Source organism: Calypte anna, chromosome 5A (assembly GCF_003957555.1).
Source record: "Calypte anna isolate BGI_N300 chromosome 5A, bCalAnn1_v1.p, whole genome shotgun sequence".
Classification (NCBI taxonomy): domain Eukaryota; kingdom Metazoa; phylum Chordata; class Aves; order Apodiformes; family Trochilidae; genus Calypte; species Calypte anna.
Window position 1 is genome coordinate 6,773,485 of NC_044251.1, and position 16,258 is coordinate 6,789,742.

The 16,258-nt window shown below is 46.2% G+C and overlaps 1 protein-coding gene across 8 annotated transcripts in view; it reads right to left on the reverse strand.

The window, feature by feature from the left end:
• The window catches only part of DDB2 (damage specific DNA binding protein 2), a 50,943-nt gene that overhangs the window by 2,841 nt on the left and 31,844 nt on the right, over positions 1–16,258 (reverse strand). For 2 of the 8 annotated variants that reach the window (XM_030452638.1, XM_030452643.1), the window contains 6 exons: positions 10,835–11,018; positions 8,011–8,129; positions 6,790–6,981; positions 3,954–4,120; positions 2,843–2,942; positions 1,305–1,482 (listed from right to left, as the gene is read on the reverse strand). In XM_030452638.1, the coding sequence (XP_030308498.1) occupies positions 1,305–1,482; positions 2,843–2,942; positions 3,954–4,120; positions 6,790–6,981; positions 8,011–8,129; positions 10,835–11,006 (928 nt within the window). In that variant the 5' untranslated portion in view covers positions 11,007–11,018. Of the gene's footprint in view, positions 1–1,304; positions 1,483–2,842; positions 2,943–3,953; positions 4,121–5,808; positions 5,955–6,789; positions 6,982–8,010; positions 8,130–10,834; positions 11,021–11,335; positions 11,522–11,811; positions 11,944–16,145; positions 16,257–16,258 lie in introns of those variants that run through there. The other 6 variants (XM_030452635.1, XM_030452641.1, XM_030452636.1 and 3 more) reach the window with 6 other exon arrangements.

Below are 16,258 nucleotides of genomic sequence, written 5' to 3' on the forward strand. Positions count from 1 at the left end.
AAGGAGACAATGAGGTAAACAAAAGAGCACAATCCTGTGACTTACAAGAAACATGACATTCAGATTTCTCTGATTGGAAACCCATTACTATTTCTTTAATTGGGATGTGAATATGGCCATGTGTACCAACAACCAAGACCTGACCTCAAGACTCAGAGCTCTTACAAACACTAAGCTGGAACACAGATCACTTAAGAGTTACATAGCAAGAATCATTCTTCCCATCTTAGAATCATGCAAAGAGACATTGCAAAGAAAGACTCTTGCTAAGTTCATAGAATCATAGAATTGGCTGGGTTGGAAGGGACCTCAGAGATCATCGAGTCCAACCCTTGAACCACTGTTGCGGTTGCTAGACCATGGCACTGAGTGCCACATCCAGTCTCTTTTTAAATACCTCCAGGGATGGAGAATCTACTACTTCCCTGGGCAGCCCATTCCAATGCCTGATCACCCTCTCCGTAAAGAAATTCTAATATCCAACCTAAACCTCCCCTGGCACAACTTGAGACCGTGCCCTCTTGTCTTGCTGAGAGTTGCCTGGGAAAAGAGACCAACCACCCCTGGCTCCAACCTCCTTTCAGGGAGTTGTAGAGAGTGATGAGGTCTCCCCTGAGCCTCCTCTTCTCCAGCCTCAACACCCCCAGCTCCCTCAGCCCTTCCTCACAGGACTTGTGCTGGACCCCTTCACAGCCTCCTTGCTCTTCTCTGGACCTGCTCCAGGACCTCAATCTCCTTCCTAAACTGAGGGGCCCAGAACTGGACACAGTACTCGAGCTGTGGCCTCACCAGGGCTGAGTACAGGGGCAGAATCTCTTCCCTGGACCTGCTGGCCACGCTGTTCCTGATCCAGGCCAGGATGCCATTGGCCTTCTTGGCCACCTGGGCACACTGCTGGCTCATCTTCAGCTTCCTGGCAATCCAAACTCCCAGGTCCCTTTCTGCCACTCTGTGCCCAGCCTGGAGCTCCCCATGGGGTTGTTGTGGCCAAAGTGCAGGACCCGGCACTTGGCCGTGTTGAACCTCATCCCATTGGAATCAGCACGTGCTCCTTTGAGCCCTTCGCTCTGCTTTTGTCAATGAGGATGCTCCCACATGCACATCTCAAGGTACAGAGCCACAGTTTGTACAGGAAGCCTCAGACTGTGTTACAGCTGCCCTGGCCACACATTCCCACTGCCTCCCTTGCTTTAACACCAGCTACTGTGCAACTTTAACCAGAGCAAAAGCTACCACTGCCACAACACTGAGAGCTGAACTGAGAGGGCTCTCTGGACATCCATGCAATTAAATCCTTAACTCACCTGCATTGACAGGTTTGTCATGAGGAAGCACATGAAGAAAATTTGTTTTGTTTTTGATGTTTCTGAGGTCCCAGATTTTGACTGTCTGATCCACAGATGCTGTGGCAAACAACCACTCACATCGGGAGTTAAATTCCACATGAGTTACTTTCTTCTTGTGCAACTTCAGCTTCCAGATCTGCAGCAGAAGAAAAAGGAAAATCACGCAGGAAAGAAATTTTAAAAAATCAAGATCTGGAGTAAAGAAATGGAATAATAAGCTACTAGTGCAGAGTAAAGAGGTCACACATTTACAGAGTAAGAAAACTCTTAAAATACACTTGGAGTTTATCCACTGGAAGTGGGAAAGAGGAATAACCTTGGAAACTAACAGTTTAATTCCAGAAGAACTCTGAGCTACCCATTTATTACAGCTGTGAGAAAGGAAAATGCAGTCCCTGATTCATGAAGTATGAGTGCCATGGAACAATGCAAAATCACATCTGGAATACTTTATCCAGTGCCAGTGTTCCTCCCTGCAGAAAGATTAAACCAAACTGGAACTAGTACAGAAAATGAGCTGCCAAGATAATAAGGAAGGGTCTTTGCAGGAGAAGACCAAAAGAGCTTGCTTTGTTTATCTTACTAAAAAAAAAAAAAAAAAGGAGATATAATTGGCTTCTAGAAATGCATCAGCAAAAAGCCACGAAGGATTGGAGAAACATTTCAATTAACAAAAACAATTGGATATAAACTTGAGATGAATAAATCTACATCTGAAACTGGAAGATTCTTTCTCATCAGAAGGTTGAAAATGGCCCATCCACCCTAAAACAGCAGGCATCTCCCAAGCACAGAAAATACTGTAATTCTTTCAGGAGTAATAATTTCAGGAACAGCCATCTATTATTTGGAGTACTACTGATTACCTACTAATTTACACAGCTGCCTCAGGCCACAGCTCACTGGGTGGCAAACTCTTAAAGGTGTTGCCCTTACAGGCAGGAGAAGTGGTCATTCCAGTGTGAGGACACTGCAAGCCCTTGAAACCACATCCCACTCCAACTGTTCTCTAGGATGTATCTCCAGGATGTTCTGTGCCACTTCAGACTGAAGGGCACAGCCCGGCCCTGCCTGCCCTCTCGTGTCTGGTGGCAGCACTGCAATTGTCACCCCAAGAGTGGCTGAATTCCTGTTGTGTACCACGGTGGTGGAAGGGTACACCTAAAGGTGGTAACTCCCAAGTGACTCCCATCAGTGCACTCCATTTCTGGAAGTGTGAAGAGCTGGCAAAGGGTGCTCTCATCTTTAGATTACCCTAGAAGTACTCTGGCCAGCAGCAAACACACTTAAGGAAGGGGTAGCACGCAAGACAGTCCCAGTTTGGTAACTCAACAATGTGAAAATGTTTAATAAATGGCAGAAGTGGAGGATTTCTCATCCCCTAGACAACGGGTGGGCTCATCTCCTGAGCTGCAAGGTTCTTGCTTCACTTTTCAGGGTCCCTGTACTGGAGGAAAGCAGGTGAGCCATGAGGATTACTACAGAGCCATACAAACCTCTTCACCAGAAGTGCTGAGCAGGACCACGTTGCCCAGATTATCACCTGTCACGACTGCACGGCAGCTTGCAGAAACATCAACACTGCAGTACCAGCAACTGGAGAGAAAGACACAAAATCAGTGCAGCCTCCCACAAGACAAGTGAAGGCAGTGGAGCTCTGGTTCACATCTCATCCATCAACTCCAACACACTGCAACTGCAACCTCCTGCCTGATGGTGTGGGCCTGAGCATCAAAAAGAGGGACAACTTCTCAGCAATGCTTTCTGTTGGTGACTGAATATGAAAGAAACTTCCTGGTCATTTGTGAAGTGTGACATTGGATAGAGTGTGACACATTGGGACAGTAGAACACAGCAGAGGCTGAAATGCTACTTAATGCCTGCACATGGACACACCTTGGGAAAGATCAGAAGAGCCTTAAGATAGGGACACATGTACAGGAACAGCTTTAAAATGATGTTTTCCACAGAACGCTGAAGTAGCAGTAATGAAAAGACAAAACTTTGGACTGTAAAGTTGCAAATCAAACTCTCTCAACTTCATGCTCCAGGAAACAAAACTGAGCAGAGACTTATCTTCACCCCAGCTCTGCTGGGAGGGGCAGCAAGAACGAAGCTGAGGTCCTTTGAGAATTTGTTGGGAAGGCTTCACTTCCAAAGAGAAATTGTTTTCAAACTCAAGGTCGTGGAAATTCACCCAGTGAAACTCAGACTGTACAGGAAAGCTTTGTGGCTTTCCTATGCTACCTGCCCTGCTACAGATAAGAGAATACTGTTGACAATGAAAAGGAGGAAGCTATCTTGCTCCTCTCATGTCACACTTCATGAAAAGCTGTCAATATCTACAAGACAGGAGATGGCATCACCAGAAAGCAACAACAGAAGATGCAGGCAGCACACCGGACTGCTGTAAAAGCCTAAATGCCCCATGGCTGCCTGGCTTGTGACCCACCCTGCAGTGCTAGGGTTGGAACCAGGAGCCCCTCACAGGACAAATTCACAACGAGAGCCTCCTAGCCCTGGCAAAGATGAAACTGTAAGCACAAAAAGCAGTGCAGTGTTAACCCCAAGGAACAGCAGATCAACCCTGAGGTGCTCCCTTCTCACCAGACATTGTGGTGCTCATGGCTGCAGTCTGGGGCACGGGAGATGATCTGCACTGCTCTGCCCTCCAGGTCCTGCAGGCTTAGGGTGCCATCCCCTGATGCCACATAAAGCTTCACTGCCTCATAAGGACTGAACTTCATGTCTCCAAGAGAATCTCCTGGCCCTTTCTGGAATACACACAAAGCCAAGAGGCATCAAGGTTAAAAGTGGAAGACAAAAACTTCACGCAACAGTCATCACCTGGGCAGCACTGCTGTTTCCCTGGGTGCAACACACTGCTCTCTGGCAGAGCACAGACACACGAAGGACGTTTTTTTGCTCATGTTTCCAAACTAAGCACATATATTCTGAGCCTACAAAGTTCAACCCCACCAATCTGGGCTGCAAAACTCTCTAGCAGCATTGTTGCTTCTGGTATGGGGGTAAGTCTAATCTGCAGTGAACTACCTGGCTCAGTCCAGGCTGAGATCTTAAGCAAACTCTGCCCCATCCCATGGAGAAAGCACATCAAACTCATGGCAGCCCTGCACCCAGCTGTTCTCACAGAGACTTTCCTCACCAGTTCACCACAGGTTGCTTCCAGTGCTGTATCTGGTCTTTCTCAAGGTACAAGCTGGCAGGACGAGAGTGGTGCAAGGAGAAATCCTACTGCTAACCCCCTGGCACAGGAATCTGATGTTCTGCACTCTGTTATATTGCTGTTGTGTTGTTCTGTCACTCTTCCCCTGTCTGTCTACTGAGAAGCATCTCCACAAAGACAGAAAAGAAGGATGCTGGCTGGGAGTCCCCAAACTCTCTGACACTCAAGTGCACTCCATCTGCTGTTGACAGAGCAGCTACTTCATAAACTGTCCCCGCAAATATCAGGTTGCAACAAGCCAGTGAGGATTACAGAAGTCCACAGAGCTTGCAGGTCCTCAGAGCAGCAGAAGGAAGATGGCATCATCACTGTGACAGGCATCCTGCTCAGATAAAAGAACCTCATGTCCCAAGACCCACTCTGTCCCTCCCTGGACAGTCATCTCAGCACTCCTTGGGTTCAGCTCCTGCCCTATCACAAGGCTGCAGCTGGAACAGCCAGTTTGGAAACCAACCATGAATGCTGCTAGTCAGAAAGATCAGGTGGGAAGAAGAGGAAACTAACCAAATTCCCTCACCTACCTTTAAGAACTGAAGTAATTCAAAGTAATTGAAGAGCTCAGGCTTCCTCATGAGTTCACATAAAAGCAACAGTGTGAGAGGGTGACTCTAACCACAGGCAGAGAGAGTTGCTTCTAGTAATTCATCTCCTTTTCCAAATCATTACTGAAGGAACCCAGACTCCTAATTTTAGCATTTTAGATAAGCACTGCAAGTTGAGTGGGATGAACTGGGATGACCCTGACATGAAGTCAGTGAATTTTGGAGCAGCACTTAGGGGACTATAACTTGTCCTGTAAAAACCATCTGATGAGAAGCAGCACTGCTAACAGGTGAAGAGTTTAGAAGGTCCCCAGGTCACAGAGCTATGGGAAGTTTCAGAACAGATAATTGAGGAAATCCACCAGTACCCCCACATTCTCCTATGTGTAATAGGAAGCAAACAGTATCAGAGTCCCTCCCCTTCATGAAGAAAAGCTCTCTCCTACCCACCACCCATTTCAAGGAAAAAAATAAAAAGGGAGAGTGAGCCTCCCTGGAGGAGAGAGAATCCCTGAAATTCAGAGGCTAAAAGACAGGTATGTGGAGAAGAGGAAGCCCAGCTCCCACATGTTAAGAGACAAACCCATCTCTTTCTCTCTCTCCCGCTCTCCCTTTCTCTCTAGCACTCCTGCCAGCAGGACACAGAGGCCCAAAACATTGCTGAATTTCTTACTCCCAGTCCTCGGTGCTGGTGAAGACCCGGACAGTATTGCCATTAAAATCCTGCAGGGTGGTAGTGCCGGCAACTGACGAAGTGTACAGCTGACTAGGGTTAAAAGGGTTAAACTTCATTCCTGTGATGGCCCCTCCAGCTCCCATCTACAAGGAAGGTGATGAACAAAAGAAAAAGCCACTGAGCGATGGGGAAGGAAAAAGGTGTGTTCCCTAAAGTCTGCATTCACTATGTCCTTAACAGCAACAGTGTAACACACCACAGCCCTTCAAGGAGGCAAAAATAACCCTGTCTTCCCACCTAAGAGCTGTCTAGACAGATGCCCTCCTGGAGGACAAAACTGCTAATCCTTCAATCTCCAGGCAATGTATTGCCTAGCTGGCTGGCACCACCTTTTTACAAAAATGAAGTTGACTGTGGAATCCCTGGAGGATAGACCTCCTCCCGGTGTATACCTATGTTAATTTAGAAAGGGGATAAAAGTTCAGCCTTTGAACTCTTGTCAGAATGAGGCTGCCTGAATGCAGCAAGCAGAGGGCATGCCAGCTACATAAACCATTCAAAGTTTCTCACTTTAAATAATGGGACTCTCTTTCTCCCCAAAGGTGTTTCCTCAACTGACACAGAGTAAAAGGTGAGCAGAGAAAGATCAAGACCTAAGACAGACACTCTCTGCCTACTTGGTTCTGCCTTCTCTTAAAGAGAAGTGTTTTTACCATTTGCTGTATTATTTTTCCACTGAGCACACACCACGTCCTGCTTCATTATGAATTTAATCAACACGTTTCAGTTCTCCTCAGTGCTAGAACAGTCTGGGACCTAAAACAGATGTGCCTTTGCATCTCAGTCCTGCCCCACTGCTGGCTACTCTGCAACCCAACATCCTCATCTGCTTCCCACAACAGACCTCAGTTTTGATCTGCAGTATTTGGTAGAATTCCAGTTTTCCCTCCCACCAATTCCATGCACCTCAAGTCTTACCCCTTTTATGAAGCAGGTTTTAGTAAGCACTTCGTAGTCCCAAAGGATGATGTCTCCACCTTTGGAACCAACAGCTACAGTACTGGGGTGTGATGGATGCCATTCCAGGCATGTCACTCTCCTGTCAAAGGGACTTGCTGTCCGGAAGAGGCGGTATGAGGCAAGGGAACGCAGAAAGGGCAGCTGCAGGCACTGTTAAAAAGAGAGTTATGACTTTAGCAGGATCTCTGGGATTCTCTGAACGAGGAGTGCTGACAGTTTCTAATTGCCAGCAGTGTTAGAACAGCCATAAAAAATTCTGATTGTCTCTGTAGAACATGCTATCCCCAAGGGAAACAGCCCCTGACCACACAAAGCCCCATCAGCCACAGCACTCAGGAAAAAACAGAGAACTAAAAGATGATGTAAAGGGAGCTAAAGGGCTGAGCTAAAAATGCAGGATAATTAAGAAGGGAGAACAACATGCCTCCACACCACTTATAACTGAGCTCTACTGAGCATTCCAAAATGTTAGACATCACCCAGAGATACCACCCATCCAAACTGCTTCCAGCTCAACTCTGCAGCTATCCTGTATATATAGTTATAGTGTAAGAGTGAACAGAACACTTGAAATAGGGAATGAGAAACCATGGCACATGATTGTATTGTTATATGGATAACAATGAGCTTGGTCATTATCATTTGGATACTTGTGGATACACAAATCATCTGGAAGACAAAGCTAGCCCAGGTGCTTCCCACCTATGGATGTTACAAAAGTAGGTAATTTTCAAGTAAAAGGAAGAATATGGCTCTGAAAAAAAAGTAAAACATTAGGGATATGATGGAGTATGTCTGTGACAAGGAAAAATCAACACTAAACCTGACACGGTTACTGAATACAGAAACAGTATGACAAAACAGTTGGATCAGAGTTCAAAAGCAGCACTGTGCAGTAACTCAACTGGTAGAGCAGATGAGGTTAAATAAAATTCAAGGAAGCACAGAATTAACAGAGGACAAAATGCAGAGTGGCAGGGCCAGGTCAACCGAAAGGGAAAGCCACCTCAGCTCTAGCATTTTATATAGGATTAAGAAACACAAGGGCGTGCCAGACCTGGAGCCACAAACTGTATGTGAGGAACGTTAAGTCCTTTTAAAACTTCCCTGCTTGTGCTGAAGATGTTTTTCTGTAGGGAGATGAGATGTCCAAGAGGTAATGAAGAAGAAACTCCTCACCTGCCTGAGGTGTGACCGAATGGAGCTTCCCAGCATGTTCTGGTAGACATAATGAACAATGCTGCACTGCCGCTCCAGCTGATGGTTGTTTCTCACCACAGACCCACCTCCACTCCAACCTGCCAGAGAACAAAAAAAAAAAAAAGGTCAAATTTACTGAGTCAACATTTATTATGTTCACTCACTAAACGAGGGAAAACATCCATGAAAAGCTTCAGCCACCAGATAAAGTCTCTAAATTATTTGTGTCTGTCTAAAGTACAGCACCTTCTGCAGTTACGGAGTCCACTGCTTCCTTTTGTTAAATCTTCCCTCTCCTTGCCAAACCTTAGGCAAAAAGACAACAGGAGAGGACTAAAGCAATGCCACAGGTGGTGCATCTCGTGGATGGTTGGAGTGGTTCACACCTAAAATTCAACAAAGCTACCCAAAGCCCCAACAATTTGTAAATATGCTGCGGGAGGTGGTGAGCCCACAGCAAAGGGAAGGTCAGATGTGTGACCAGGAGAAACACAACACCCGAAAATTCCCCAAATGTAGCAATAAGAGTTCCCACAGAGTTCCTGAAATGCCTGCTAGTGAATCAGAAATTTCCATCTGCTTGTGCTGTAGCCCATGCAGCCTCCCTACAGCACTGCCAGTTTTGTTGATAATAGACTCGCTGACGCCTCATGGCCTGAAAACCTTTCTGTTCAGAGTGATTTTTGCTGAGAGTACAGCATGCTGTACATTTTGTTCATCCTCCAAGTTTTTATCTTCAGGGACCTTTACATAAAAAATGTATTTGTTCAGTCCTGTGTCTGTGATATAATCGTCCCTGTGGCAATCATCCCATGGGTCTGTAACGCCCCAGGGAATCCAGACATCAAATGGGAAAGTAGTTGTTTCTTAAGAAACAAAAATGTTATTTTCATTTAAGGATATTTATAATTTAAAAAAAAAAAACGAAGACCCAAAAAAATAGGGATCATTCTTTATGATCAGAACATAAATGAAGTACTTCTTTAGTGCAAAGCTGGATCCTAAAAATGCACAGGTGTGAAACTAAAGTTGTTTGCAAGCCAACATAGTGCAAACACATGCCACACCTGTTGAAATAGGTACAACAGTATTTATATTCTAATTCCTACACAGAAGAACTTGCATCCAGTTTCTTCTTCAGAGGTCATGGAAATGGAGGTATTTTTTCCAAATTTCTTTTTATTATGAACCATAAATAACAAACTTATGGCCTTTTTAGAATCTCCTGGAAGAAACCCTTTAAAAAGGTGTTTCAATTGCAAGAAACTGTACCTGTCCTTTATGGCTCAAGAGAAAAAGTAATTTTTTTCCAAAATCCTAACTAGAAAATAAAATGGAAGAGCTCAAATGCAAAGGAAGAGCTCAAATGCAAAGGTCTTCATCCTTAAAAAAAAAAAAAGTTTTAGGGAAAAATATGATTTGCCTTGTTTTTACAAAGTATTAGCTACATCCAGTTCCCTTTGATTCTTACAGATGCTGAACAAACCTGAAAATCACACCTTAAGTTACAATGGAAAGTATGTAGCTAAATTAACTACAGGAGATGATTTAAATATCCACCATTAAACACAGAATTGCTTTCAAACAGAGTTATTTTCTCTTCACATCCACTGTTCACGCTATCAACTGCTCCAAGTTTGGAGGCATACACTAGACAATGAAAATGCAGAGAATTGTAGAATTCCTGTATTTCTGTTGAAAAACCCTTCAGTAATTCCTGGATCCTTAGAGCCAAAATTGGGCAGAAAGTGTGTAATACTGCCACACAAGACAGTGACTCTAGTGAACTCCTAAGCAAACAATGGAAGTAAAGGTTTTATCTGGGAAAAAGAGCCTGAGGGGAGGTCTTACCGCCCTCTTCAACTACCTGAAAGGAGGTGAGTATTGGTCTGTTGGCCTCTGCTCCCAAATAAGTGATAGGACAAGAGGAAAAGCCCCAGGGGAGGTTTAGATCAGCTATTAGGAAAAAAATCTTCACTGAAAGGGTTGTCAAGCATTGGAACAGGCTGCCCAGGGAAAGGTTTGAGTCACCATCCCTGGAGGTATTTAAAAGAGGTGTAGCTCTGGTACTGAATGATATGGTTTAGTGGTGGACTAGGTAATGTTAGGTTAATGGTTGGACTTAACAGATGATATCAAGGGTCTTTTCCAACATAAATAATTCTATTAAAATAGTACTTACTGTAGCTGAAGCATACACAACTTTTTGAGAATTCAAAGCATTTATTACCAGAATCTTTTAACTTAATCACCTCTTCACCTTATACCAAAGATCTTCAAATCTTTTTTTTAATTTACATATTAAAAAGGGAAAAAAAAAGAGGAGAAATAAACAACTTGAGAAGTAATAAGTGGAAATTCTGCCCTAAATCTGAACAGAGATAGAAAGTACTACTTACTGTAGCAAAAACTTGACCACCATTAAACTGCTTTAGGAATGTTATGTGAGAAAAACCAATATATATTACCAAGATGGGTCTGTCCTACAACACAGCTGACACCTGGCGATTCAGGAATTCCACAAATCTTAACCACCATCAAACAAGCATCATCAGGAAGGAGGCTTCTACCAGGGGGCATGGAGTCTCAAATATGAAACACACATGCATGTGCACTCACTAGAGAGGTACCTGGAGGACACACTAACCCAGCACATGTCTGTGTATCAATTCAATACATAGCTCCATCTGAACACTAATGTCTGAACATGCTTATTGGCATTTTCCCTCTTCAACCAGTTGATACCTGTCATCGAGGAGAAATCTGTTTTGGGGAAAACTGTAAGGTTGTGAGGAACTGTTACCGATTTTCTTGGGAGGTTTGGATGTTTTCCTCAAAAACAACTTCTTTGCTGGTGGCTCATTCTCTAGTTCCTTGTGGTCTGGTTTCCTCTTCCCAGCTGATTTTGCCTCTTCCAACCAGTGCTCATGTGCCCTCTCATGCTTCTTGTCCTTTGGCTGGTTCACTGGAGCCATTCTGTCTGGCCACTAGAAGCAAACAAAGCAGGAAGGTAAGACTGCCATACACTTTCAGCCAAAAAGCAGAAAGGAAAACAGGAATAAAACATAACCCAGTGGCCTGAAAGTAGTTATTATACCTGCATGCTCTTTCATCAGCATGACACTAGGTTTTTGTTGTGCTCTGCTGGAGAGGGGAAACAGCTTCAATAAACTCTTTTGTTCACGTATGAAAATGAGTATGTCCTAAAGCATTAGAATATGTTTTGACAGATGTGCTTCCACCAAACTTGTAAGGTTAAAACCCACAGATCTGCATAAAGTACATCTATGAAACCACATCATACCCGAGCTGTTTGTCTGGAGGCTCACACTTCAGATTCAGCTCAGGAAGAGGTCAGAGATTCCGGTGATGGCCGTGGCCGACGGGTTTTACACCAAATACTCAGAGCAGAGACTTCACGGCCTCTTTTCCTCACAGCCACCACCTGGTACCTGGACTGGGCCCATGAAGCGCCCGCCAGCCACACCAGCGCTGCTTTTCTCACCCGGGCCGGGACGCTGCGACTCGGTCCGCAACCGGCACGGCCCCGGTCCCGCGTGGGCCTCCAGCCAGCCCCGCGTCCCCAGACGATTCCCGCGCCAGCGCCGAACTTACCCGCAATCGCTGAATGGCTGCCGCGGGTGTTTGCGCTGCTAAATACAGCGCCAGGCACCACGCAACCTTCCCTCACAACCTGCCCCGCATCCCCGGACCCTCAGCACCCGATTCCCCGGCCCGATTCTCCCTCAGGCCGGGCGGGAAGAACCTCCCGGTTCTCACCTGCACTCCACCGTCCCCCTCTTCCCGGCGCGGCCCAGGCCGGCGGGCAGCAGGCGGCCCCTCCCCCGCCGTTTCATAACCGGGGCGGGAAGAAGGGGGGGGTGTCAGTAACAGCAGCGCCCGGCCCGGCCCCGCGGGAAGGTTCCCGGCGGATCCGCCCCTGGGGACAGGCGCCGAACCGGTGGCCCGGCCCTCCGCTGGGGGAGGCCGGGGAGGGTCGGTCACAGCCGCTGCATTCGCCCCCCCCCCTTCCTCGCTGCACTCCCGGCGCCGCAGGAGGCCCAGTCCGGAACGGCCCGGAAAAGGCCGAATGTCTGAGCTATTTGTCCTTGGGGTGCATGCGGTGGGTTTGGTGAGGCACAGGACTCAGCATCTTGAGTACTCGATGAGTTTCCCTAGCGCCAAACTGGCAGGTGAAAGCCGCGTGGCAAGGGCCCAAAATACACCAAGCAACCGAAAAGTGAAGTTCCTATATCAAAAACGACTTCCACAAGATGAACCGAGTGCTGGAACTCCAGAGGGAAAAAAAAATATACAGACACAACCTTGGAAGGCAGATAAAATGCCACAGCAAGGTCCTCTCAGAGAGGACCAGCTCTGAGGTGGTGTAGGAGACCCGAGTGGGTAAGGAAGAGCCCCAGCAACACCCCTGCAGGGATCTGCACTTGCCCCTGCAGCCCTACCAGCCCTGTTGGTTGGAGAACCTTTTCTGGAGCAGCTGGTGGTTCGGTACCACCAGCAAACTGTGTTATTAAAGTCCAGTCATGAACACAGCTGGCCTACAAACACAGATCCTGTAACACATAAAGCACTCCTTGAACTGTGGGTCTTTAGGGTTTGATTTTGGGTGTTGGGATTTGCATTGCAACTATAGCTTCCTATGGATCTTCTCATGTATTGGGAAATACATAGAAAAACTACAAAGAAAAACAACAAATGCCCAGACTTTGCTTTTATCCTGAACTGTATCAGCACTGTATTAGTTGCTGCCATCCTGAGTATCTGAATGACATTGACAAAAAATTATAACCACAGACAGACAACACAGTCTGGTTTTGAACACACATATCAACCTGATTAGCAAATCTCAGTCTCATCAAGCACTTCTGTAACACACAAAGTTTTTCTTAGAACTGTACCCATTAGCAAAAAAAAAACCAAAACAAAACAGAGAGAGGAATAATTAAATGCAGCACTTCCCCTCTTCCCTTCAAAGCCTTTATTTCCAGGAAGAGAGATTATTATAGAAGATCCTTCCTATCGTGACAGTGATAAACAGTTTCAGAAGTTATCACTGGAGACAGAATCTATGGAATTCATTAGGAACCACCATCAAAACACCCATTAGATGACATAAATCTTAATATCTTTCAGTCTTCATATGCTTTAAAAAGGGTACAGTTCTAAATTTGTAACTGAGAACAAGCACCAGTTACCAACCAGACTGAAAGACTTGTATTGATTTCTGTGCCCAGTGTATCACTCCCAAAGACAACCCTGACACCATTGTCCAAGTTATGTCCAGCAAAGATGCCCACCACCTGCCTGTGCTCCTTTCATCTCCCATCAGTAGCATCTCTCTGTAGAGTACATACACAACAACCTCTATGTTTCCCTCTTGGAGCTATCATGATTTTAGCTTTTTTTTTTTGGCATGGAATGCAACAGAACAGAGGAACCTACAACAATAAGTAAGCTAAACTGCTTGACCAATTCAGGGCTGACCAAGTCAAAACAAATTATTAAGGGCACTCTCCAAATGCCTCTTAAGCACTGACAGGCTTGAGGCAGCCACCACCTCTCTAGGAAGCCTGTTCCAGCATTTGACCACCTTCCTGGTAGAGCAAAGCTTCCTAATATCCACTCTAAATCTCCCCTGGCACAGCTTTGAACCATTCCCACATGTTCTATCACTGGATGCCAGGGAGAAGAGTTAAGCACCTCCCTTTCCACTTCCCCTCCTCAGGAAGCTGTGGAGAGGCATGAGGTCACCCCTCAGCCTTCTTTTGTCCAGAGGAGATAAGCCCAAAGCCCTCAGCCACTCCTCATAAGACATTCCTTCCAGCCTTTGGACACACTCAGGGACCTTAACAACATTCTTAAATTGTGAGGCCCAGGACTGCACACCATACTCAAAGTGAAGCCACACCAATGCTAAATACAGTACACTAAATACAGTCATTTAATCAATGACTAACACAGTTTGCTTTCTCTGTAGAGACTCACCAGGTATTTTTGTAGTTATTATCCACTAAGGATAAGAGTAGCAGGTAGTACACAAATCATGCACAGAACAAATGCCACTGGTCCAGGGAGCCACACTGAACTGTCTGCACAGTACACTGAGAAGGCAGAGAAAGAGTAATTTGAAAAAAAATATTCTTATCTGTATTTGGTCTCGTATTCTTCAAACTATACTATGCAGCAGAGGAGTGTAATTATGCGTGGGGAAGACATTAGGTTTATTTTTATGATGCCTTTTGTCTGATGTACAATTATGTTGAGGCTCTGTGTTAGTTATATGGGACGTGGTTCTCTCCTGCAGAATAAATCTGTCTTGTTACCCAGTCTGCTAAAGCTATATTGTGACTAAGAACATCAGCTTCACAGTATTTGTAATACCATTACGTATTCTGCCTCCCTGTCACCAGGATCTTTTTCCAAAGCATGAATATTTTTGGCTACTTTAGCCTGACTACTGATGTAAAGAGTTTGGCCTGGGTATGAGAACAAGCCAATATCCCACTAAAAAGTAGGAAAAAAAATAATCCTGAAGAAACTAACGATTCAGTATCTTTATTCAGCCTCTTTCTATCCCATGACCATTACTAAGCTGCCCTGCACCAGGAAAATTAACAAAAGTATCACTATTCTAATGATGTCCTTTACCTGATCATCCTGTTTTCCTTAAGCCTTTCCAGCCTGGCAGGAAAGGATTACAGCAGCAATCCTTGTCATATCCTCACCTTGCAATCAGCACTGTGGGCAGCAAGGTCCCAAGCAGAAATCATCTTGGATGCTCACCACATAGGACATCAGTATCAAAACCAGCATGAAAACGTAACATGGGATGAACACTGGATTAGAACATTGATGTTTGACAGATGTTTGGGGTTTCTGTGTTTCATTAATGTAGATTAATTTGACTGTGGAGTTAAAACCTCACAATGAATTAAGGAGTATCTATGGCAAAAAGTTGGTTTTGTTTTAGGTAAATAGGTTGATGCTTATACTCTCAACTATGATTAACTCTGAGGACAGAGATAAGCATCTTGCATCACTTTTTGAAAGGATGCTCATGGTTGCACCACACCCAGTGATCTGTCACGGGTGTTCACATACCAGGGACTCTGCACAGGTGAAAGGGAACAGAGGATTGGCCCCAAAACAAATGAAGTGGAACAATTTATAATGTCCACTTTCCAACACAGCAATTTATCGTATCTGAAGGGCACTGGCAGTTATTTTTTTGGCTCCCATTAAAGCTGGGGCATTTGTTAAGAGAGAGGAAACATCCCAGTATGGTTCCAGAGAAGTGGGAGCACAGATGCTTTTTCCTCCCTTCCTCCTTCAAGGCTCTCAGTCCTTCCTTTCTGCATCAATTGAATGAACATCACTGCAAACCCACAGCTGGCCCTTCAAGTTCTGTCCCAAGTCACTTGGAAACAGTCAAGAGGAGTCAAGCCAGCAGTCCTCATCCTGCAAGCCCTGCCCTGGTGTCATGGGGAATCACACCCAGAGCCTGGCGTTAGAAATGGAAACTCTGGCAGGCAAACCCTATGGCATTTAAGAAAAGCTGGTTTATATTTAGAGCCTCCGAGGGCTTAAAGATGAGGTCTGTATTATTCAGATAAAGGTTTTCAGAGGAAAGGGCGAGTGACCCAACGGACTCAGCAGAATCGGGCTGAATGAGAAAGAAGGATAACGAGCTCCTCCAGCCCCAGAGACAGCGGGTGCCATGCTCTCAAACCTGGGGAACCTCCTGGGCCTCCCGCTCCACCGGGCTGGCTCTGGGCCCTGTGGGTCAGGTAGCCGGTCCGGGACACCAAATAACAACCTAAAACCCGACTCAAGCCCCGAATCCAGGGGTCAACACAGAGAAGACCCCCACTTCTCAAGGCTGGTCCCATACGGGCAGCTCCCCTCACGGCTACCTCCCTCCTCCTCTTCCTCCTCCTCCCGCGCCCGCCATCACGGGAACGACCCGGCCCCACAGCCTCCTCCCAACCTCCTCAGAGAGAGAGCAGCCCCCAGACCCCGCCCGCCCCCAGTCCCTCCCCGTAGAACGGCAGGGAGAGCTGGCGCTGCCCCCAGCCCCCCGGGGCCCCACTTGCCTGGGCAGAGCCCACTCGGCGGCCGCCCGTTAATTGGATCAAGGGCCCGGCCGCGGGGGTGGGGAGGCGGGAGCCTCGCACGGAGCTGCCCCGCAGCTACCGGAGTGCCCGCC